The sequence below is a fragment of the Pollicipes pollicipes genome, unplaced genomic scaffold, assembly GCF_011947565.3.
Source record: "Pollicipes pollicipes isolate AB1234 unplaced genomic scaffold, Ppol_2.1 Scaffold_6052;HRSCAF=7182_pilon_pilon_pilon, whole genome shotgun sequence".
Taxonomy (NCBI): domain Eukaryota; kingdom Metazoa; phylum Arthropoda; class Thecostraca; order Pollicipedomorpha; family Pollicipedidae; genus Pollicipes; species Pollicipes pollicipes.
Genome location: NW_023596805.1, coordinates 27,892,316 through 27,915,976, shown reverse-complemented (window position 1 = coordinate 27,915,976; position 23,661 = coordinate 27,892,316). Strand labels below are relative to the sequence as shown.

At 48.5% G+C, this 23,661-nt stretch overlaps 1 protein-coding gene across 1 annotated transcript; it reads left to right on the top strand.

Annotated features, from left to right (window-relative positions):
* Positions 1 to 396: 396 nt before the first annotated feature.
* On the top strand, positions 397 to 23,661 carry LOC119104186 (alpha-2-macroglobulin; the record flags this gene model as incomplete). Its single annotated transcript, XM_037227860.1, is given in 6 exon segments — positions 397 to 488; positions 16,825 to 16,997; positions 17,409 to 17,524; positions 21,512 to 21,637; positions 21,974 to 22,090; positions 23,646 to 23,661. Coding segments are annotated over 6 exon segments (616 nt in total), but the record flags the coding sequence as incomplete, so codon positions are not given.

Genomic DNA, 23,661 nt, shown 5'->3' with positions numbered 1-23,661 from the left:
TGGCGCTCATCATGACCTTGGCTGACCGCCGTAAAATAAACCGGATGGGTTCCCCGCTCCCCCCGGTAGCTCGCGGGAGACCGCCCGCAAGGGCGCGCCCAGCGCCGTAGAAATCGAGGTACCTGCGGCAGGACGGGCACGAAGTCATGTGTGCCAGGCGGCAACGCCTCTGGCATCCTGGTGGCAACAGGGGTGTCAGTGAAAACAGGCCTCCGTGTCAACTGCTCCACGTCTCGCCACCACACGGCCTTCCACGAGGCTCGGACGTGTCCTGGAACCGCGGCTGGGCGACGGTGGCGCCCTCACCCACGCTCAGGGCCAGTAGCGTTACAAGCCGGTTTCGGAGAGCCGCTGGCTGGGTTCATGGATACAGGTGCATGTTGGGTTAGTCGTCAGTCGCGCGGCTTCCCAGGAGCCGGTATGACGGTGCGGGTGTTGCTTCTGCTGACATGTGTGGCGGCGGCGGGTGCACTGAAGGCGCCTAAAAGGTAAGGCGATGCTGTGCGGACTGCTGACATGAATGACAATATGCACTGAAGGATAACAGCTGCGATGCGGTGGCCACGCCGTTTATCTAACACTGCCTCACAAATGCAGGCAGCCGACTACGTAGGCGAGAAAGAGAGCTGATGCACAGACGTGACCCGGAATATGTGCAATTGGGGATTGCTGTGAAAATAACCGAGCAGGGGAGGAAATAACTTAAGCGTTGCATGCGACTCCACTACGTTGAACGGCTGACCGCAAGCTTTATTTTTGGTACGTCGTGCAATACTAGGCATCACAATATTCTGCACTTTTACGGCTGTTGTACCAAACGTAGCACACTGCAACATCGTGTGTTAAGGACTCGTGTTCTGCTATGACAGCCCTACACATCAGAAGCAGCGCACTTGACGCCGTTCGGAAATCGACTGACGCCACTGCTGGTACATCAGAAGTAGCGAACTATTGCATCGTTGACCAAAGGACTGAAGTGACTGTTAGTACATCAGAAGGTGCACACTATTCCCCCGTTGACAAGGGACTGATGTGGCTGCCGGTACATCAGACGCTGCACTCTATTACATCGTTGAAAAATACCGATGTGACAGCCGGTACATCAGAAGCTGCTCACTATTACGCCACTGGCAAAAACCTCGTGTGAAGGCTGGCACATTAGGCTGCACTGCGCCGTGCGGGGCACCGTCTCTTTCAAAATGGCGTGGTTGTTGGTACGACAGGCGCAAAAAGGCTTTGTAAACGTGGGCGTATTCCAGATTTCATAGAGCGACCGTGCGCATACGCACACACACACACACACACACACACACACACACACACACACACACACACACACACACACACACACACACACACACACACACACACACACACACACACACCACGCACGCACGCACGCACGCACACGCACGCACGCACGCACGCACGCACGCACGCACGCACGCCACGCACGCCAAGCACGCACGCCACCATATCTATATATATTTATATATATTTATATATATCATATATATATATATATATATATATATATATATATATATATCTATATATGTCCACGAAACATATTGTTCGCAACATAACTCACCCGCCACATATGCAACCACGCTCTGTTTTCAGTTGTAACGTAGTGGACTATAAGGTATCCATAAGAAGCGTAATTGTAATATTTTGTGGAGTCTAGTGTGCCTGCGTCCCTGAATGAGAACCAGGAACTTGGTGATTAGTCGTGCTACGGGCCAACATTCTTCCCCTCGTTACTATGTATCCGCCGGCCACACTGTGATTGTGGCCGGGTAAGGAGCGGGGTGGATCCACGTACACCGTCGGCCAGCTCCGACAACCTTCACGAAAGACAGGAAAATCTGGTGCTTACACTTATATCATGTTTACTAAAATCTACGCATATCAATATTTCAAATCACTGCCTCACAGACAATGGAATAAACCAGAACGAAAGCACACAGCTTTCAAATCAACGCTGCCCTCAAACAGACATGGACACATATCATCGCCCGTCTCGTGCGAAACGTCTGCCTCGTTTGCTCCACCCAGGAGAGACCACGGTGCGGAGTGCTCGATTCATGGGACTCATGCTTTTCGCGGGCTCACGCATGCGTGGAACTACCAACAATCCAAACAACTGTTATCGGCCGTTTGGATTGGATTCGGTACATCGCTCCACGTCGTGGTCGAATAATTCATACATGCTTGTATATTGTCGTCTTCCTTATGACTTACACTGAACTTTAAAGGGAAATAAATATTACAACCGAAACAGAAAAATGGCGAAGACAGTGATCCGAAACGGATGGTAATAGTGTGCTATACCTTTCTCCACTTTCACTCGAAAGCATTTGCTTGTGTGTTTGCTTTCTCGTGCGGTCCTTTTGCCTTTACAACGCCACAACATCATTCTGAGCAACTTCCTCGACACGGTTTCTGTTGGGTCGCACCAAGGTCGCCGCCGGTTCGCACTCACTGGGATGAGCACGAGCTCCAAGGTCACTGGCGGCTGGTCGGCGGTTACATGTTGTTGTGCACTTTTCCTTCCAGACAGAGGCCTTCGTGGGCTGGATTTGCGCGTCCAACCCAACTGTTACCCGTGGAGCGTGGATTGCACTCTCCGCCAAACACTCCTAATTAGTCTTAACCACCCGTAACCATGTCACCGCCCATCCCGCTCTTCGCCCGTTCACGACGTAAGATCCCATGGTTACGGATACAAAAAATACGATACAATAAAAAGACTCACGGCTTTAATTACCTCTTGTTCTGGATCACTCAAAGGTCATGTAAATGCTACCATGACGATCCAAACAAATCAGCCAGGAATATCTTCTATTTTTTGCAAAAATTTGTACGCCCATTATGTCGCAAAGATCTGATTTCAAAACGCTCGCGGGTTTAAAAAGACAGACACTGACATGGAGCATTCCTCAAAATGGCCATGTCCTTAAGGGCGCACAATATTTTCCCGATTCATGGCGTTACTCATTTCATACGGGTACCCATGGGATTACCCAAACCGTAGCTCTACCCATGTTGCGTCAATTGTGTTATTCGAGATTGTATGTCTAACAGCGCTGAGGCATGATCAGTGTTGACAAACCATGATGGTGTGAGCTTCATGTCGCGCTTGGAATAATGCCTTGGTCAAATTTCACAACAGGAAGATGAAGTTGTCCATTCTGTATGTGCGCATACTGACGTCTCATGTATATGTACACATATTGACATGTTATGCTCACCATATTCATGATCAGGCGGAGCATAGTTGGAGCGTCATCTTGTTAGCTGGCCCTGGAACATGCACAAATTGTCTATTTCTGCCATTATCACAAGCAAAATTTGTGAATAGTGGCATCATGGTTAAACCTTTAAGCACTATACTGAAGTGCCGTTGCATTCATTTTTACAAACCTCAGATGGTAGGTTACGGAGAGCGGAAACAGAGTGGTGCAAAAGGTTGAGTAAATGGTGATGCCAATAAAATGCTCCTCGACAGTGTCACTTGGCAAATTGTTCGGTAATGACAGGGCTAATGCAGAAAGAGAGTAGAAAACAGATTCATGGCGTTCGAATTTTATAAATTCCAGAACCCCTACACGTCGTCATCATTATCAATATCATCAAACATCAAACATCATCGAGCAACATCAAAATTTATAGTCCAAAAAGTACCTGAAATGACTTAAGTAGCCCGAACGTCTTGCGTTGGATTTTCCAAATTCCCAACAAAGAAAAAATATATTCTCAAACTGACTGTTGCACTAATACTCACTCAGACGAAGATATCGTTAGACACTGTCTATTCTCCGGTACTTTTGGATTGGAAATGTCTAAAGAGACGGACGAACTACCCTCCGATAGCCCTTGTAAAGTCTTACTTTATTCACGAAGGTAATTTCGGTGACGTGAATTGACATCCAGGACCATGTCTAGTTAGATAACATTAGTCTTAATTTAAACTTTTGTTAGAAAACTCATCTTAAGATTGCACCTGTGTAAACATATTCGTCAAACATCCTGTCAGGAAATTTTTGACGAGAGCGCACGTGATCTGCATCAATCAATGGTGTTTGTCGCAGGTCAGGATCGATGTTATAATTTTCGGAATTATATTTGGAATTTTACTTCTTCTTTTTTACTTCTTACTCGGTTCAACACGGTCAGGCCTATAGCGACGCTAGCAGGCCATGGGAAAGCGACGCATGTTGGGCAGACCAACGCAACATCGAATACAACACGCTGGCGTCTAAACCCAGCGAGCCGGGATCGTGAAAATGACACTGGTGCAAACCCCGGCTCACCGTAACCGCTACGCACCCAAAAAATGTGCGCATTTCGCAACGGTTTGGTCCCAATCGCCCGAAACGTTCGTCACCGCACAGGTCGCCGTTGTCTTTGGTGCACGTGACAGCTCTCATCTGCCGGCATATCGCGCGCACGCTGAAATGGTAAATATTTAACGTAGAGCAGATCTCACTTCGGGGTGATGGGCCACAGAATGGGGGCCGGCAATGGCACTGGTGGGGCCAGCAAAAGGGGGTCTACGCCAGCATCCTGTTCATACCATTGACAACGTGGATGCGTGGCACAATCCTTGCCACAGTAGGAAATATTATTTTTACACCACCTTTCTCCTCTACGCTTTGCATGGAACCCGAAGTACGTCCCCTTTATACAGAGCGGTACTCGCCCGTAGCTCCATAAATCGATGTATGAACAATTAGTCCCGGTCATGCATCGAGGAAGGATGACTGGTACAATCAAATAAGCAAGCAGGATAAACACATCGTGCTTCCATGTATACATGCACATCTAAACATATGCATGCATTCATGCATTGGTACCCCTATGCCTATATCTATACATACAGATATGCATTACATACGTGCAACAGTGCATTCATTCAAACATGCCCACGTGCATACTGGAGACATGCATAGACGCAAATGTATGCAAACCTCGTATAAATACATGAACGCCTACATACAGACACTTATTCGCTGATTGTTTTTTTGGGGGGGCAGGAAATGCATCCCCTAAGATACCCCGGGATATTGATAATAGAAAGCTTGGTGTCATTACTGAATGTTAAAAACTTACATGATAATGCGAACGCATGATTCGGTCCTTTTCAATCGCATCTTTTTCATGTCCAGCGTCCAGAACCTCATGAGGAGAGTGTCTTGAGGTGCCATGAGGCACTTAGTGCTAATCCTCCGTGGCTACCGGCACGGAATGCGGCATTGCATTCATTACTGACACAGTAACAGCTCTCACAGCAGTCATTGAAAACTTTCAAAGTGTACCGTAATTATCAAGATCAGCATTTCTGCACAAGGTGTGTACAAGGCTTTGACATTCAAATGTCATAGCGTGGTATCGGAAGGGAGTGTAGCGAGAGAGGGTCAATTCACGAAAAGGAGCCACTCTTGAGCACGGAGGCATTTCCTATGTTGACGTATAGCTTTCACGAAGCTTGCTCCTTGCACCACCGAGGTTGCTATAGCAAATATGCCTTTGCGATAGTAAGTCACCACATGGCAGGATGAAAAACAAGAATGTTGAATAAACGAGTGCATGCACGTACAACTCCGCAATGCCGGAGGTCCGCAGAACCCTGGCGTCGTGAACACGACCACTAGCGTGTGCAGACGCCGTGATGATACGGTGGTCGGGAGCTGCCACAGCCATGAAATCGATGCTCGGGGCACACTTCCGGTTTGTATACTGGTCCGTTTGATTGTTCGACACCGTAATACTGATGTGCGTGCCATTAACACAACCTGAAATAAGGATGAACAGCATTAACGGTCATGGAGTCTCCAGCTGCACGGCTGGGAGGCTTACGAGGGCTTCTGATTGCCATGCTCAGGTGCTTCCTTGCTTCTAAGCTAGAAAGGGATCCTCCACGGATCATATCAGCACGGAACCACCTGTTTGGTATAGGCGGTCCCAGTCAGCTGACTGGCAAAGAGGCCGTCACTGTCTCATGAGGCCCACGGTCGGTGCAAGCAGCGCTCTGACCGTCATTTGGTATTTTGACCGCGTGGGTTCCGGCCTACAGACCGAAGGATTATCGGAGCCCATGAGATCGTCGGTACGATGTCGACATCGAGGGTCCCTCGGGTCCCTCGGGTCCCTCGGGTCCCTCGGGTCCCTCGATTGGGGGGGGGGGGCATTGGAGTTAGGTTCCTCGTGAGAATACATCTGTGGTACCCTCTAGAATTTGCTGCCACGCTTTCAGCAGAGTTTGGAATTTGCTGCCACGAAAGTCATACTCTCGTGACCATTCGTGGGGCACCATGACATTGAGTGTCCATTGAAAATAATGGTGATAATTCGCCGAGATGAAAGTTTTTAGTGCCCCTCGCCGAATGGCCGGATCCAGGATGTCATCTAGTTAAAATACCTAAAAATTGGTGCCCCATGATTTGAGAGACCCTTGAGAATAAACGTGCCTTGAGAATGCACGTGCCACATGGGCTACTGTTAGGCACCGTGGACCCATGACCGACGCAGAGGCCAAATCATTGGCTCAGGGACCCAGGCCAGTGCGAATTGTGGGCCCCGGCCCTGCCATTCCATGGGAAAAAGGATCCTAGGGCTCAGACCGGTACGGAGCCAACTGTTCGGTGTTGGTGGTCTCTGGCCTGCACAGACGTCTGCGATGTCTAAGGTAGTTCTCAATCGGTACAAGAGGCCCTTTGTCTGACATTTCAGTTTACAGCTCTACGGGTCGGGATCCATTGTGCAAGCTACAGCCAGCCCTTCGGGCCCTTGCGCCCTCCAATCAGGTTCTTGACCGTCGGTTCCGGCGAGCCCCAGGCCTGTCTTCGGGCGTCATAGAACACTGCTCTTAGTCCACTTGGACCCCTTGCCAATACAGTACTACGTCCACGTCTACAACGTCTAGGATACAATCTGGCAGCAACGGCGTACATTTCACTACCAGCCCATAGATTCTCATGTTAAAATCCTCTTTTTCATGCCCACGGCTTTCTAAATCTTGAACATATACATGCATAAGAAGCACATAGAAATGAAGCTTTAACAATTCTTTCAATTTCCGCGATGAAAAGTGCGCGCCGTGGAGCTCCTATGGGACCTATTAGACAGAGCGTACACCCATGCATGCGTTACGATGTCAAGACGTGGAACAGAATCCCTTTGCTGCAAACTCTTTCAGCAGAGTTAAGATAAAAAACAGAGTTAATATGGCCACTGACTGCTAAGTAAAATATAGTAAAATTTAATGGCACGGGCAGCAGTCGACAGTACTATTTGTGTAATTGTCAATGTTTCGATGCATTGCTATGATATATTGATGAGTTCTGTTGTTTCAACGCAGTTCCCATATTGAACAAGTCGTCACTTATCCTAATGTCCAACATTCTAACATAGAGTTAACGAAGAACGAGGAGGACGGAATCGGCTGTTTGCATTTCCTTGATGTGTGAGTTCGAAGGTCACAAAGCAAATTTGAAACTTCTGCCTATAGAAAGCCCACATTTACTGGTCTTGGACTGGGATTTCTCTTGGGCTTGGGCTCATTCGCCCGGACGCTTTTAACCCGTGTGTTGTGAAAACAGCTATTTGCAAAGCTTTCCGTTAAGTTCCGCAAACCATTAGCTGTCTTATTTCGAACTTGGTTTGCTCAGATTATTCTTTCAGGGAAGCGGCTTCCCACTTTCAAGTAATAATCTTTATCACATAACTTCTTGGATGCAAATTGTTAATAAATTTTGTCCACCGTCATAAAGTCCTAAGGCTAAATGAGCATTTGGTATTACCCTATCTTAGAACAGTCGATACAAACGAAAATTGTGACCCGTGTGGAGCATCTTACGTGGGTTCAGTCTTCCATAACTTGCAATGCAGTGCAGCAACATTTGGGCAAAATCTTACCGCACAGATAGCATTATGTTTAACCCAGACCCTTAGCCCATCCGAGACCACTCATTTGCGTGTAACACTCAATTTTACATTGAAAGCTTCCGTATCAGGACGTTTCAGTAATTCTCTCAATCTTAAGATTTTAGAATCATCGCCATTGATTATCGTGGGGTCTACTCATCCTTTACAAATTATAAGGTAGCCTTTTCCATACGGAATCAAAAGGATATTTCGGGGAATGATTTGTTGCATTTTCAATCTGTCCTGGCTATGCGCAAAGAGCTTATCGCAAGGCCCTAGGTTTGGCGAGCTGAATAAGGGGCGGGGGGGGGGGGGCGCTCCGGCATCTTAAGCATTACAGAATAGCGCCACTGCTTCCGAGCCCCTGCCGCGAATTCGTACGGCGATCTGCGGCGACGTTGGTCACAAGATTTGGTGTGGTCACAGCTTTAAACCACATGAAAATCCGGTTGCCATGGTGATGAACCCCGCAGCATCGGAGAAAAGGCTCTTGATATCGTCGACTACGTGTTGGCCGGTAGGTTGCGAGTTTTTGCCAGCGGTCCCCCGCGCAGAAGATATTCAGGCGTATCAATGGGCATGCCGCGATCCGAGTCAGACGCAACGAAAAGGATTCTGTGAGACAACAGCAAGCAATTGCAGTAGCGCTTATGCCCGTTCTTGCGTGCAACCGGCTTAACGTCGTTGAGTGATTCAGTTGAATGATCTAAAGCTCATAAACGGATATTAAGACATGCGAGTGACCACGCGGCTGCCTGGACCGTGGCGATGCGGGACGGAACGGCAATGAGACTGAGACACAAGAGCCTGCGCTTACACATTGTCATTCTGCTGCAGTCTCGACAGCGCATGGTCAGCACATTCAGTTGACCCGTGCTCTTGATCGCAGTGCATGAGCCGGCTAATTTCATCACGTGTTGTTTGCAAAATACATTTCTTCAGGCGTAATCCTCAAATTTGTCATGCGGTACCTGAAATCGAAAGTCACCAGAAACTCTTGGGCACGTGACGTCGTGGCATAGCTCAGAACATACCAGTGCAGTGTGTGTGGGGGGGGGGGGGGAGAAACTAAAGGTTTTGCAGGAGCGGGTAGAGCGTTGAGGTACATGCTGTACACAATGCCTTTGGGGCATTTTTGAATGCTATTCTTTATGCGGCAAGACCAAGTGAAGCGCATTATCGTATGAAATTTTGGACGTGGTCCGATGCGGTAATAAAATTGTTTGATGTAATCAAAGGACTAGACAATTTAATGGCCAGATTATCAATAGCCTCAAACAAAAATGGTTTATAAAAACAAATTGCGCATCGCGCAATAGTGTCCTTCTAGTCTATCCTGTAATTAATGAAACGTCTGTCCATGCGTCACGCCTGAATGCGTTCGTAGCTCTGACCCTATTGTAAGTCTTAGCGTGAAATTTTGCGAGCGGCAGGGTCAGGTGAGTTGCACTTGCGTAGCAGCTTTTGGACGCGACCCGACCGGCGGGGGCCGTTGGCAAACGTGAACACGCACGCCATTGATTTAACACGTCAAACGCAAAATGCTCAAGCTGCTTAAAATCGCCGAAACACTCGGCGAAACCTGGCCCGCCGCTCAGCAACGGGTGATTGCAGCAAAACGAGACAAGCACATTTAGACGTGGAAAGGAACGGTCAATCGCGCAGGCAAAAACGTGGATCGACGCGCGTCGAGGCGCACGTGCGCTCGTGAGCAAACCGCGACAGTTTTCGAATGTTTTTAATAATTTGCCAGATCTCGGCAATCCGAGCAGACAGCGATGCAAAAACGACTGTGCCACACAGGCGCGTGTAGTCTACAAATCACCCAGTCAGTCCAGCACCGCCAGACACACAGCGACGCCTACAGAGGACCAGGAAGCGACCCATGTCGAGTTTTTCGCAACATGGAACACAACATCGAATACATCACGCTGGCGTCCAGACAAAGCAAGCCGGGACGGTGAAAAGTACACTGGCACAAGTACACAAGTACTATCCACTTCAGATATGTCAGCATTTCGCAGCGGTTTGGTCACAGTCGCCCCAAACGTCCCTTAGTACGCAACCCGCTGTTGTCGGCGCGAACTGCCGCTATTATCTGCCGGCATATCTTCGACTACGAACTGGCCTGCAACGCACGAGTTTCTGTGGGAGGTCCTCCGCACAGAAGGTGTTCAACCGCGTCAATAGGCATATGGCAGACGTGGGACTGGCTGAACAGGGCAAAAGTAATTCTGCAGAGACGACAGCAAACATGTCCAGTAGGCGCTACATACGTTTCTATGTACAGCTGGTTTCACGCTTTAGCATGGTATAGCTGGATTGGCTAATTCACACATCGTCTATACCACACACGAGTGGGCGCTTATTTAGACGTGTGAGAGACTATCCAGAAGCGCGCACCATGGCGATGCGGGAAAAACGTCTGAGAGATAAGGACGTGCGTGCACACCTTGCTGTTTTGTAGCAGTGGTCTGCACCTTCAGCTGGCCACGTGCCGTCGATCACAACGTATAAACTGGACTTTTCAAATAACACGGTACTAGCCTTAGTTGTTTTGGGGCGTATGGTTGGTAGCTCCAAAGAGCATCGTGGAAAACGCAAAGGGATTTACATCTTTGGCCAACGATGTTCTTTGATGCATCCAACCAAACCTAGACAGGTTCAGGGTAAGACAATGAAAAAACTCAGAACCAGGCTGTACAAGAAATAAGTGCATCATGCAATGAAGCCGGTCTAGTTGGTTATAAACGATATTATTTAATGTTTGCATTAATTGAGACGCGCCTTTTCAGCTGTTCAATTCTTTCTTGACTGAGTGCAGCTGTGGATGGTGGCTGAATTTATTAAACGTGCGCTCGGGGGAGGGTCAGTTTGACCCCCCGAATGGTTTTCCGGAATGGTTTCAGAACGGTGCGGCGTAGCTGCGCCACACGTTGCATAGCTGTTGACAACTGAATAGCGGATCGTTTGGTATCGAAAATTTATATTTACCTTGTAAGGCCGCTGACTTATAGCAGGTCAGAATCAGGCCATGCATTCAGCGAAGATAATTTCTAGGGAATATTTCAATCTGATGCCACAACGGGTTGTTTGGCGAAGTCGTGCATCTCTGAGATAGTTCCCGAGGCAAGAAAACAATTGAATGAACAACTTGCATTGACAAAGGGTCAGGTATAAAGGTCACACCAACGTCAAAGCCAACGTGCTCCATTACTCTAGAGCTTGCTATATGGATAAGATCTGGTGCTCGTTTCGGATTTATTGATGACAGGAACCACGCTATATATCTCCGTCAGCCTCTTAATGGTCTGAATAGGTCAGTGACCTGAAATGACCCGATTCAACATTTTGTTTTCAGGAACATGCTGCCTAACGCAGTCTTTGACGTTGATTCAAATGCAAAACTCAAACCAGTCTTATATGATCTTGGTAACGATGCCTGCTAAAGATAAAAAAGGCCACTGATATACAATTAGCACCAGTGACCTTCTGCTTAGAACAGATATCTAGATTCTGGGGGCACTTTGGACACAATTTGGAGCTTGACCATTTCGACCTTGTTTGACACTTAGGCATGACCTAGGAACCTCAAATTTTGACAAAAGTAGCTTCACATACGACCAACACACAGTGTGAATTTGGTGTCTCTAGCTTTGTTGGTTCTAGATCTCAGGGGGGTCAAATTGACCCTCACCCGAACGAAGAGTATTCAACCGGCCACCCGGCGTGTGTCAATCATCTATTTTTAGTCTTCATTGCTGGCCACGACTTAAGTTGTGAACAGCATTGTATTAGGTTTTATTTGGTTGTGTTCTATGTTTACCTTTCACCTTACCAAGACGGTGCTGATCAATAGATTGAAAACCGCTGAAAGATGACGTCAAAGAAACGCAGCTTATACTGAATTAGACAAGAGGTTATCTCAAGCCTATCAGCGAACGATGTTTTTGTCGTTACCGCTCCAAGTAGGAGCAACGGCATGAAGTAAGTTTGGTGAGTGGGAACGACACTCAAACTGACTCTTCCATATTTGAAGATGTTGAGACAGGCATCACACATGACGGAAAAAACTGATATTTTTTGGTAGAAAATAGCAATACTTGGCAACCAGACACTACTCTAAACAACTATATAGATTAACTGAAGTATACAATTTTAGAATTTTACGATTTTGTTAATATCGTGTTCAACAGTCATCATTTGATGGCGCCTTGAAATGTCTGTACGACGCCATAGTTGTTGCCCACTGGCAGTGACAGAGTTTCCTCTGTAGCGGACGGGGTGACTGACTCGTTCTTCGACGTGCTGCAATGTGTTGGCAGTGGTTAATGCGTGCAAGTTTTTCGTTACGGCGTAATGTGTGCGAGTTTTGGGGTTTCTTTGTGCTGTTCTCGTACATCTTTCCGTGATAGCATCTTTCCTACTTGCATTTCCAATTTCGGTGATGGTACTGTTCTTACAGGGAATGTTTCACGTTTGAAGTTATTAAAACAAACATCAGATATGACGAAACAAGCACAATTATAACTACTGGCATGCTTTTTAAGTGAAAAACTGCTTCGACTGCACAATTTACTGTTTAGTAAATGTGCTCTTCAATGCGACGTGGTTTGACTATGTCATGACACATTGCCCAACATTGATTAAGAGCTAGTGGACAGCCATTATATCTGGAAAGCGCGCTCACAAATGCGAGATATGAAGGTCTCGACAATTGTGTTCTTCTTGGTCTTGATCACCGCATAGTTTATGGGATGGCAGCATTTTATTGGCGTCATTATGACGTCATGAATGCCAAGGTGACTTTGAAATGGCCTTCCCGATATACCTTTACCCATTTTTGAGGGCGTGTAGCTCAGAAATTTGAGCGGCTTATATCTAAAGGACAGAATTGTGATCAGCACCCAAAGGTATTCGGCATGGCCATTTCAGTTCAAAACCATCTATAAATGTTGAACACTCCCGAGCTACTTGCTTTTTAGCCTCATGTCTGTCATAACCAGTGCCTGCGCCCAAGTGCCTGTGTTGCTCATCACAAAGTGCGATTCGTGATCATCTGCCCCTGCATCCCCTTTCTTCCCCGATCCTGCACCCTCCTGACACCCCGCTGTTCCACGACAGATTGCGTGCGGCTGCCACAAGTGGGCCGAAGTGGAGTGGTGAGGGGTGCAGTGGAGCAGGCCCTGGTGGAAGCCCCCGTCCGAGCGCCAAGCGTACCTTGCAGAGTCCTCGCGCAGGATTCGTTGAGGCGGTTGGGTCCAAGGCGCATGTAGTTTTGCCCTACCGTTATCCATTCTTTGTCATCGTATAGTCGATAGTCAGTAGAATAGTCATTACTCTTCGAAAGAGTGCTAGTCCAAATTACTAAAAACGCGCTAATAGCCACGCCATCGGCAGCTACATTTTCGTCCCGACCAATTGCACTCTGCCGCTGCATCGCTTGGTGCTGAGTCATAGCAAACATGAATGCGTTGGTGGCAATTAGATATTCTGCACCATAAGCGTAGCACAGCTAACGATGTGGGCCCTTTGGCGTGACGTTTCGTTGACGTCATTTATGCATGATTACTTCGCAATTAGGTGGCGCCAAACAAGTTTGCGTGCGTCAGGCTCAGAAACAACAGGATTTGAAGCCTTGAAACTTGCATGGATGTGAGCTGCAGGAAATGCTTGTGAAATGCATTTCTTAGTTCAAAACTCCATACAAATGTGCAGCAGTTCTCTGAGCCTCAATAACGACTACTGAGCAGCGGTGTTAGCTTAGAGGTCAAGGTAATAAGAGTAGTAAGATAACCATTGAGCTTCGGTGCCACGCACTGGAGAGCTATCAATGTGGTTGGATACCGAACTAACAGAACCGGCAAGGCTCACTTGTTGTAAGCCTTTTCAGCAGCCAGAGCGTAAGAAATAGCTTGCTGTGCGCACCAAAACAATTTATTAGCGAAATTGTTGAAACTAAGGGACACATTTTTATTATTCAAAAGCATGACCGGTTGAAGCATCGTTTTTGGCTAATTTTCTGTCACCTGTATTTTGTGTAACCGAGATCTCAGATGCTATTTCGAAGCAAGTGATGACGGTCGTCAGGTGATAAAAAGACAATGGATGGTGGTTGTGCTGCATCGGCGCATCCACATGGTCGGAAAGGGAAACTCTGTAATTTGACACAGAATGAGGCCAAGGTATCCAATACAAAACATATGACGGAAATGAAGACCAGGAACATAGTTCAGTCGACACCTCTGCAACGTGTGCACCACCTCTCTTCTCTGTTCACTTAACGAGTGCAGCCACCTAATGCATTTTTGATATTTTTCAGTCTTGTTTTCAAGTCTGACATATCTATGAAACTCCGGCCAGAAATGTGCCTATACTTTTTGGAAAAGAATAACACAGAAAATGAGTCAAAAGTGATATTAATGCCTCCGTGGTTTTTGTAAATGTGTTGTATGCCATTTCTTGTCGTAACCCGCTGTGCATTGACAAATCTAAATTATAACTTTTGAAAAATAGATTTCAGTGGGCATGCAGTGCTCTGCGTTCTTCTCACGTCAATCAGATAAGATTATATCAGCGATGGGACCTTAGAGGACCCCGGCAGGTCGATGAAATAAGCTGTTTCAGCTTATCTTTAAGGGGATTGCACTCATTTAAGCCCAGCACGTAAGGCGCCAGACGGAGCGCAAGGCCCCAGACGGAGCGCAAGACGCCCGGTGTTCAGGGTGAAACTCCACTCCAAGGCGTAAGAATGACTAAAGGGTCGGAAGGAGTCCGCATTTTCAGATAAATGCACTCAATGCAGCACCACAGGGTTAGCATGCGCCCCGGGCGGCCGGCTGAATGCCCCTCGCCCGGGAGGGGGTTAGATTTGAACCTCACTGAGATCTCGGTAGCTAAGGTAGCTGGAGACAGCAAATTTACCGCGTGGGTTGGCCTGTATGTGAGCTAAATTGTGCTGCCAGATTTGAGGCTCCTAGATTTTAAGTCAAATAAGGTCAAACAAGTTCAAACGCCAGATTGGCGTCAAAGGTGCCCTCAGACCTCCTCGTGCAGCCACCGTGTACATATATTTGTTCTAAGCAAAAGGTTAATGGTGTTCATTTAAGGTCAGTGGTTTTGTTTCACTTTAAAAAGGTCAAAGTGACCAAAAACCTAGGAGATTGCTTTTATTTTTCCATGCAGAGAAGCATGAGGGATGACGTCAGGCGATATGTTCCAAAAATCAAAATGTTGGACTGGGTCATTTTTGGTCATTAGCCTACTTTGGCGTCTCAAAAGTTTATAAAACATCTGTTGTGCTGCCTGTCGTTAATAAATTTGAAATTGACACCAAAAACGACCCCGTAAAGCAAGCTCTCGAGGAAAAACGCCGGTTAGTTTTAAGCGCGATCTAACCTTCATACGTGACCCAGGTCAGCGGAATTTGATTTAATTCTAAATGCAACTGGCTTTTGCCTAAGAAACTATCTTAGAGGTGCATGGTTTCGTCTGACGCCCCCGTTGTCGCAACGGATTTAACCATTCCTTAGGAACTGCCCCCGATGACAGCCATGGGCCTAGCTTTGACCTACCATGCGTCAGCGGCCTCACAAGGTACATATATTTCTTATAGCAAAAGAGCCGCTATTCATTCGCATACAGCTATGCAAAGTTTGGCGCGGCCATGCTGCGTCGGTCAGAAATCATCCCGGAAAAACCTTCGGGGGTCAAATTGACCGCTCCCCACCTGAGCGCGTGTTAATGCTAAACTTCCACGTGAAGACTCAACGTGGCACCTGCCCCTGCCCCTGCCCCTTTGCCCTTTTCCCTGTATTCGTTTCAGACCCTTTCGCCGCTCCTGCCCTTGCCCCTGTCCCTGTTTCTGGCTCTTTTTCTTTTATCTGCCTCTGTTTCCACAGCCATGCATGTGCCGTCAAACGCTTCGAATCTAACCGCAGTTTGAAGTGGGATATGACCGTGGACGTCTTGGTCCCGATCTGTTGTACTACAAGCTGCCACTGACCACATACGGCAGTATGCTTTGGTCTTGACGCGCCATAGTGCCAAAGATGCTGTGCATTTTCGGCGACATCCTTTGGTGCTCTTATCAACTGAGGAGTTCGTGATAACATCGCATGACATTCAGAACAGCTTAAGCATACTGCTCAGATTGGTGCCAGCGCCAGTCCGAGCAGTGCAGCTGCGAAGTAACACACCGTGCCGTCTTCCTGCTGTAATCAACCCAGCCTGGTCGTTTATGCTCAGATCCAGATGGCTACTTCCCCGGTGCGGCGAACCGTGCGGAAAAACCCGGCTTTCGGGTGATGAAATGTCGGCTGTCATGCAAACGGTGCTCCCAGCGTATAAACACTGACTGGCAAATCTGACTTGGGGTTTAACAGAGAGCTGTTTGAACTCTGCAAGCTGGGGACAGCACGCTGGTGCGGTAAAGAAAATGGTGACCAGGGCTGGAATAGGAACAGTAACCTAAGGGAAATCATGGAGTCAGCGAGTCGCGATCATTCGAGCGATCCGGCTCCCACCATGCCTGGTCCCTCTCGCTACAGCTTCATAAAGCATCTTAGCAATGCGAGCAAAGAGATGTCATCGACGTCACTGCCTACCGAACAACAGAGCAATGTTGCGTCTGTCATTCATTTGTCATGGGGCTAAGGTGATTTTTCAAGATATTTGTCATGGGGCTAAGGTGATTTCTCAAGACATTTGTCATGGGGCTAAGGTGATTTTTCAAGACATTTGTCATGGGGCTAAGGTGATTTTTCAAGACATTTGTCATGGGGCTAAGGTGATTTCTCAAGACATTTCATCTCTCCGAAGCCTCCGCCGGCGCAGCTGTGATGCACGACCTCTCGGATATCCCATACGTCTGACCGATGACATCCCCTTCCACAGCGGCTTCCTCTTCACGTCGCCCAAGCAACTAAAGGCGGGCACCAGCGAGCGCGTCTGCGTCACGCTCTTCAACCTGCCCGGGCCGGGGCGGAACGTGACCCTCAGTCTCTCACGCTGGGCCGGGTCATCCCCCTGGACTAGGCTGGTGGAGCTGATACCAGACACGGTGGACGGTGAGATCCAAAAGGCCACAAACAGCGGGTGTTTGAATACGAGCCAGAAAAGAATGCCTGTCATTAATCTGGCGTTTGTGACGCGCGTAGGACATCACCGCATCGTTAAAGGGTTGTCGTTCTAATTATTTGCTGTTATGTTCGCGAGCGACAGCTCAGCACCGCAGATTCCTGGACACATAATATTCTGGACTGCTTCGCTACGATTGCCGGTTGTCGGAGCCCGCCTGATAACCTTACCCCTCTGTGTGTGTCTAGACTGTCTCTTTCTACTGCCACCCTGAGTGACTGTTGTTATTGTATCATTACCATCCTGATTGCCTGTTATCAACTGACACTGACGATCTGATTGGTTTGGTTTCCGTCGGCCATTCTGATTGGTTGTCATTCTGACTCTGCTGTTCTCCTCAGCTGATGGCGATCACTGTTTTGACCTGGACGTGCCGCGCTCGGTGACCAACTCCCGGGGCCACCTGGATCTCAGCATTGCCAACGCCGCCGGACTGCGCTTCTCAGACGAATCCAAGGTTTGTACCCCATATAATGCTACTGATGCGCGAGTGGGTTCGGACAATAAATATATCGGCGTCTTTTTTGCTGGTATCCACGTTTTGGGAATCATAGCACATGTTTCTGATTTCATAAGATTTTATGTAGGTAATGTGAAATCGCATTGATAGAAAGAAGACCGTGTGCTTCGTAAGCTTTGCTTAAAAAGTAATACATTTTCAAGCCAGCTCGTCCGTGATAAGTGCTATTTTGGCAGTGGCTGACCACAGCATCGGGCGTGTCCAGCAATAATCACAGAAGCACTGTTCAGCTGCGCCCGATGATTTCAAGTCTTTTGCGTGAGGCAGGCTTAATATTCTTAAACACTGTAGCACAAACCGGGTGTTACCTAGCACAGACGTTTAGTCTTCAGAACCCGCTTAGGAAGACCGAACCAAGTGGGAAGACGTTAGTTAACCCTTGCTCTGATCCCCTTTTTGTAACGCAAACTGAGAGGAGGGGGGGGGGTGATGTGACCTTCTGCCGGTTCAAACTAAGAATGATAGGAAACCCATTGATTCGTCTCAGCGAGGTCTGGCGAGTTGTAGCTGAATATTATGCTGCTGGGTCAGTAATTGACGGCATTTTTCCAGGTCAAACGGTGCCTTTTCCGAATCGCCTTTTCAGCTTTGAATGCCAGTATTTACGAAACCCCGTGCGAAACCATGTGGCGACATGAAACACAAACTGGCATTTGGCTTGTTTAAGTGAACGCACTGATATCCACCTGTACGAGTCTGACCGAATTTGCATGTTGTGGTGTTATAGTGTTGGTGTTATATCGATGTTATATTGGTGATGTTTTGGTGCTGGTCCAACGCGCGCGATCGGGGCATTCCCCGCTTGTTGTTGTCTGCCGCCCACGTCAGCCGTGGATCGCCGTGCAGTGTTACTTAAAAGTCACCGCTACTAGCCAAAAAGGCTAGTGACATGTTGCTGGTGTCAAACATCCGCAGTAAATGTCCCAGATGCTACTGAAAATCTGGGCGCTATGGGACGAAATGCCTGAGAGACCTTCTCATGTAAATTAAGGGGGCTTGCACTACCCCTCCCCTTCCCCCTCCTCGTTAGGACTGGGACTAATTAACACATTTTCCGCGAAAACAATATCTTAACGGATTTGACCACCTTTCATTTCGAAGTCGGTCGAAAGGAGGTGGTCAATGGGAAGTGGAGAAGACCGCAATCGACACCAGCGATTCCGATTCCCAGAGAGCCAACGCGCAGCAAAAACGGCACATTTACAGTTACTTTGTACAGTAATTTTACGGAAGGCCCATTCACGGAACGATCAATCTAGCCTAATCGTAGAAAACAGCACATAGAGTGGTGCACATATGCGCACACGTGAAGGCAGTTTCAGTCGAGTACGCTAGAGTCCCTTGCATTCTGAAGGTTGACGTGGCCGAACTGAAGTCAAAACAACTGGAACTGAATAAAGAACAACTGACGGAACAACACAGACTGTAGTCACGCGCTGCACCGGTAGCGTGCCGCGGCTGCAACGGCAAACCCACATCCATGGGCGCCCTTTCAGCCAGGCACCACTGCAGTTGGCTCTGGAGAAGTCGCGGATGGTGAGAGCCTAACCCAGAGGGTCCGCCGAGCGGGCTTCTCAAAGACCTCAGCCACGCGGGAAGGCGTAACCCACTCGACCTCATCAACAGACAGGAGGACACATGCTTTGCATCAGAATCAACTGAGGTCGTCACCGAACATGAACCACGATCAGGGGCTGAGAGTTGCCAATGAGCCTACTTAGCAGTGTATGCACGATATGGTTTTAGTTTTTGGCGCACTCGCGGAGCTGCAAAGATTATCCAGATCCTGGTGAATCACGGGACTACTCCGTTGCCATGGGGCGAGGCCGTGCTGGCAACATATTCCGCCGGCTAAGCGGTGTGTTTAAATGCAGATCATGACCGTCAAGCCACGGAAGCGGGTGATGGTTTGCGCAGCGTCAGCCGGCGGTCATTGCTCCTCAGTGTTATCTCCTCGATGAGTCCAGGGAGGATGAGCTCGAACTATGAACCGGTCACCCACCCTCACAGGCGCCTCAACCAACAGCGCCACCGAGGCGTCACCGAGCGGACAGACGGTCAGAGCTGTGCTCAACTAACTGGACTCATACCACGGACACGGAGCGGAGATACACAACTCGTAAAAACTGTGCTCGAGCTGTGCCCAACTGACTGAGCTCATAACACGGACACGGAGCGGAGACACACAACTCGTAAAAAACACTGCGTTTATCCCTTGTCGGCATCAACCAACATATGAGCCCACATGTGCTGAAGACCTGGAAATGTGTCGTGCTCCTGGTGTTTCCCCTGACACCGGCTTTCCAAGCACTCAGCGTCGGTCGGTATCGCCTGGTTACAGCGAATAAGCCGATAACCGGTCGGATTAAAGCTCTGTACAAGTTAAGGAGGGTGCGCCTATCGGCTCTTAAGGTCATACGAGAAATCACTTTCATGAGGTTCATGCGCCTAGGACACTTAAGCTTTATCATCTTCAAGTGCTGCTTGAATAGGAGCCAACGGTCAAATGTGAGACCCAGAAAACAGGTCTCATTACATACCGGAATAACAATAATATTCGGTCGTATCTCTGGGTCTCTACATTCCCGGCTCCTTCATCAGAAGTGCATGCACTTGGCTTTGGTTGTCAAGAATCTAAAGCCATACCAAAATGGTGTTGTCGACAATTGTGGATGTCACCTGTGAAAGAGAGGCTGCAGTGCCGTCCTCGGTCGCCTGTATTATGGCCTGGCGCTCGTCGACTACTTCTGCTTATCAGCTCGTCGTAGGTTCCCGTAGGGAGACCTCCTGCCTGGATGTCCAGCATTTATTCCAGCCCATATTGGGAAATGATCACTCTCACATGTGGCGCTCCTAACGGCCAAAAACAACCGCAAGAAAAGGGACGAGGAGCAGACAGAAAGATGTATCACTGAAGCGGTGCTGGACGGGTATATGGGTATATGGGACGGGTATATAGGTATAAGTGGTGCTGGAGAGATATATGGGTATGCAAGCGGGTGTAGCTTTGTGCCTTGTGAACCGGGCAAGCTCTTCATGTTCCTGGGCTCAAATGCCAGGTGCAGTTGAGTCAGGAGAAAATCCTGTGCGGAGTGAATTTTGGGACAACGAGGGTAAATGTGCCGTCCAAAGGTAAAACCGCATGTGCTCATCTCTGGCCATTTTGCGTTTTTTAATGTCATCTGACTCGTCTTCCTATGCCGAATTCAGATATTTAAACCAGTAATTGAAATTTGTTCAAGCTCGTAGCTAAAAGAACTGGCTAAAAGCTTGTAAAAATTTGAACTTAGGGCAAACGTTGTTTGGGCAAAGGCAAAGTTTGGGGCGAAACCAAAATTCTGCTCTTTTACGGCGGACTTGTCCGTCCAAATACTCTATCCAACCACTAACTACTGTTGAGGGCTAAGGTCGAGTCATCGACAGATTTTATTTTATGCTGTTCGAACCCTTTCCAAGGATTAAAATATGCCTCGGGTTTTATTGGGTGACTTGAAATTATCCACATTAAAACATGCGCATTGCTACCGCTTTGCCAGTCCAACTTCACACGAGACGTCCCTCTGTTGTTATGGATCACTTCAATGTGGACGTATAACACGTAGTGCCTGTATGCGATTGTGCGGAACGCGGATAATCAGATTTCGAATCGCTCCTCACCAAAATAAGCTGCATGTATCTTCCACAGGGCAATTGTTTTTTTGTTGTAAAGGTCTGGTTTGTGGAGGCGATTTCGTGAACCGTTTTATGAAGTCCCGCGCTTGTAAATACAAATCTTGGCCAAGCATCAGCATTGCAACCTGTATTGGTCACCGACGAAGAACGTTTCGTTCCGAAAAGACTTCCGGAAACGATGCTGCCAATTTTACGGCAGTCTACCTACTTGACGTACGTGCGCTTGCATTGTCCTGTTTTCCCGTCTTTCAGGTGGGAATCAAGCCATTCACGCTGCTGACACTGATGCAAACGGACAAGCCCAAGTACCGTCCAGGGGATAAAGTCCTGATTCGCGTCATATCTCTGCGATATGATCTCACTCCGCTTATCGAAAACGTGAGTTGCTGATTCTTGAAATGACACATTGCCGAATGCTATGAGGAGGAGGTTATTTAGAATAGGCTTTTAGCATGTCCAGTGATGGTTGCTAAATAGCTGCGATAGTCATTAAGAAATGTGTGCAGGTGGTGAGGCAGGTCGCCTATGTCCTCAGCAAACTTGTTCAGTGGTGACAGGTGCAGATGAAGCAGAGCCATTCTAGAGTTTTCTTCAGGTTCCGATGCGCTTTTGGGTTCCTCTTATGCTGAAAAGGAACTCATCTGCAGCGCTGTATAATTCAGTGCAAGCCATGTGCCGGATGTTTTTATCTCTCAACTGGCCATCGCTCTTCAGATTCCGGAGGTGTGGGTGACCACCCCAGACAACATTCGCGTTGCCCAGTGGAGTGACGTCGAGACCAGCGGAGGCCTGATCCAGCTGGAGGTGCAGCTGACCGAGGAGCCGCCACTGGTGAGATCACATAAAGGTCATGATCCCGCGCTGATGCAGCCATTCTCCCCCCCCCCCTCCTCCCCCCTGTCTGTTCCCTCCACTTAGTGAGATCCTACAACAGCAGAGGAGCCACCCCTGCTGACATTCTCCTTCCCCTGTTATGTTTTTTTCCACTTAGTGAATCCTACAAACAGCAGAGAGCCACCCCTGCTGACATTCTCCTTCCCCTGTCTGTTCCCTCCAATTAGTGAGATCCTACAACAGCAGAGGAAGCCAACCCCTGCTGACATTCCTCCTCCCCTGTCTGTTCCCTCCAATTAGTGAGATCCTACAACAGCAGAGGAGCCACCCCTGCTGTACATCTCCTTCCCCTGTCTGTTCCCTCCAATTGTGAGTCCTATCAACACAGAGGAGACCCCCCCTGCCTACATTCTCCTCCCCTGTCTGTTCCCTCCAATTAGTGAGATCCTACATACCAGCAGAGGAGCCTACCCTGCCTGACTATTCTCCTTCCCCTGTCTGTTCTCTCCACTTAGTGAGATCCTACAACAGCAGAGGGAAGCCCCAACCCCTGCTGACATCTCCTTCCCCTGTCTGTTCCCTCCAATTAGTGAGATCCTACAACAGCAGAGGAGCCGCCCCTGCTGACATTCTCCTTCCCCTGTCTGTTCCCTCCACTTAGTGAGATCCTACAACAGCAGAGGAGCCGCCCCTGCTGACATTCTCCTTCCCCTGTCTGTTCTCTCCACTTAGTGAGATCCTACAAGAGCAGAGGAGCCGCCCCTGCTGACATTCTCCTTCCCCTGTCTGTTCCCTCCAATTAGTGAGATCCTACAACAGCAGAGGAGCCGCCCCTGCTGACATTCTCCTTCCCCTGTCTGTTCCCTCCAGTTAGTGAGATCCTACAACAGCAGAGGAGCCACCCCTGCTGACATTCTCCTTCCCCTGTCTGTTCCCTCCAGTTAGTGAGATCCTACAACAGCAGAGGAGCCGCCCCTGCTGACATTCTCCTTCCCCTGGCCGTTCTCTCCACTCAGTGAGATCCTACAACAGCAGAGGCGCCGCCCCTGCTGAGATCACAGGAACGTCGAAAATCAGCTGTGGTGCAGCCATTCCCCTCCCTCTCCTCCCCTCTATAAAATCACGATCTGACCAAGCAATCATCCGAGGTGAAATCATTCCCCCTCTCCTTCCTTCCGGTAAAATCATACTCTGGCCAAGGAATTGTTGGAGGCGAAATTATGTTCCCTGTTCTCTCCCGACGTTAAAATCATACTCTGGTCAAGGAATCCTCCGTGGCGAAATATTCCCCATTTCCCTCCCTCCGCTAAAATTACGCTCTTGCCAAGCAACCGTCGGAGGTGGAATCATTCTCCTCTCCCTCCTGCCGGTCAAATCACGCTCTGGCCAAGGAATCGTCTGTGGTGAAGTCAATCAGCTACATGATGTCGACCTGCTAAGTTGCAGAGGTTCACCACTCGAAGAGGAAGCGTCACCAAGACTGGAAAAGCTGTTTACATACACCCGCGCGCTGCTGAAAGCAGTTCCGGTAGTCTCTGCAATTAACTTTCAGGGCAGATGGACCATCC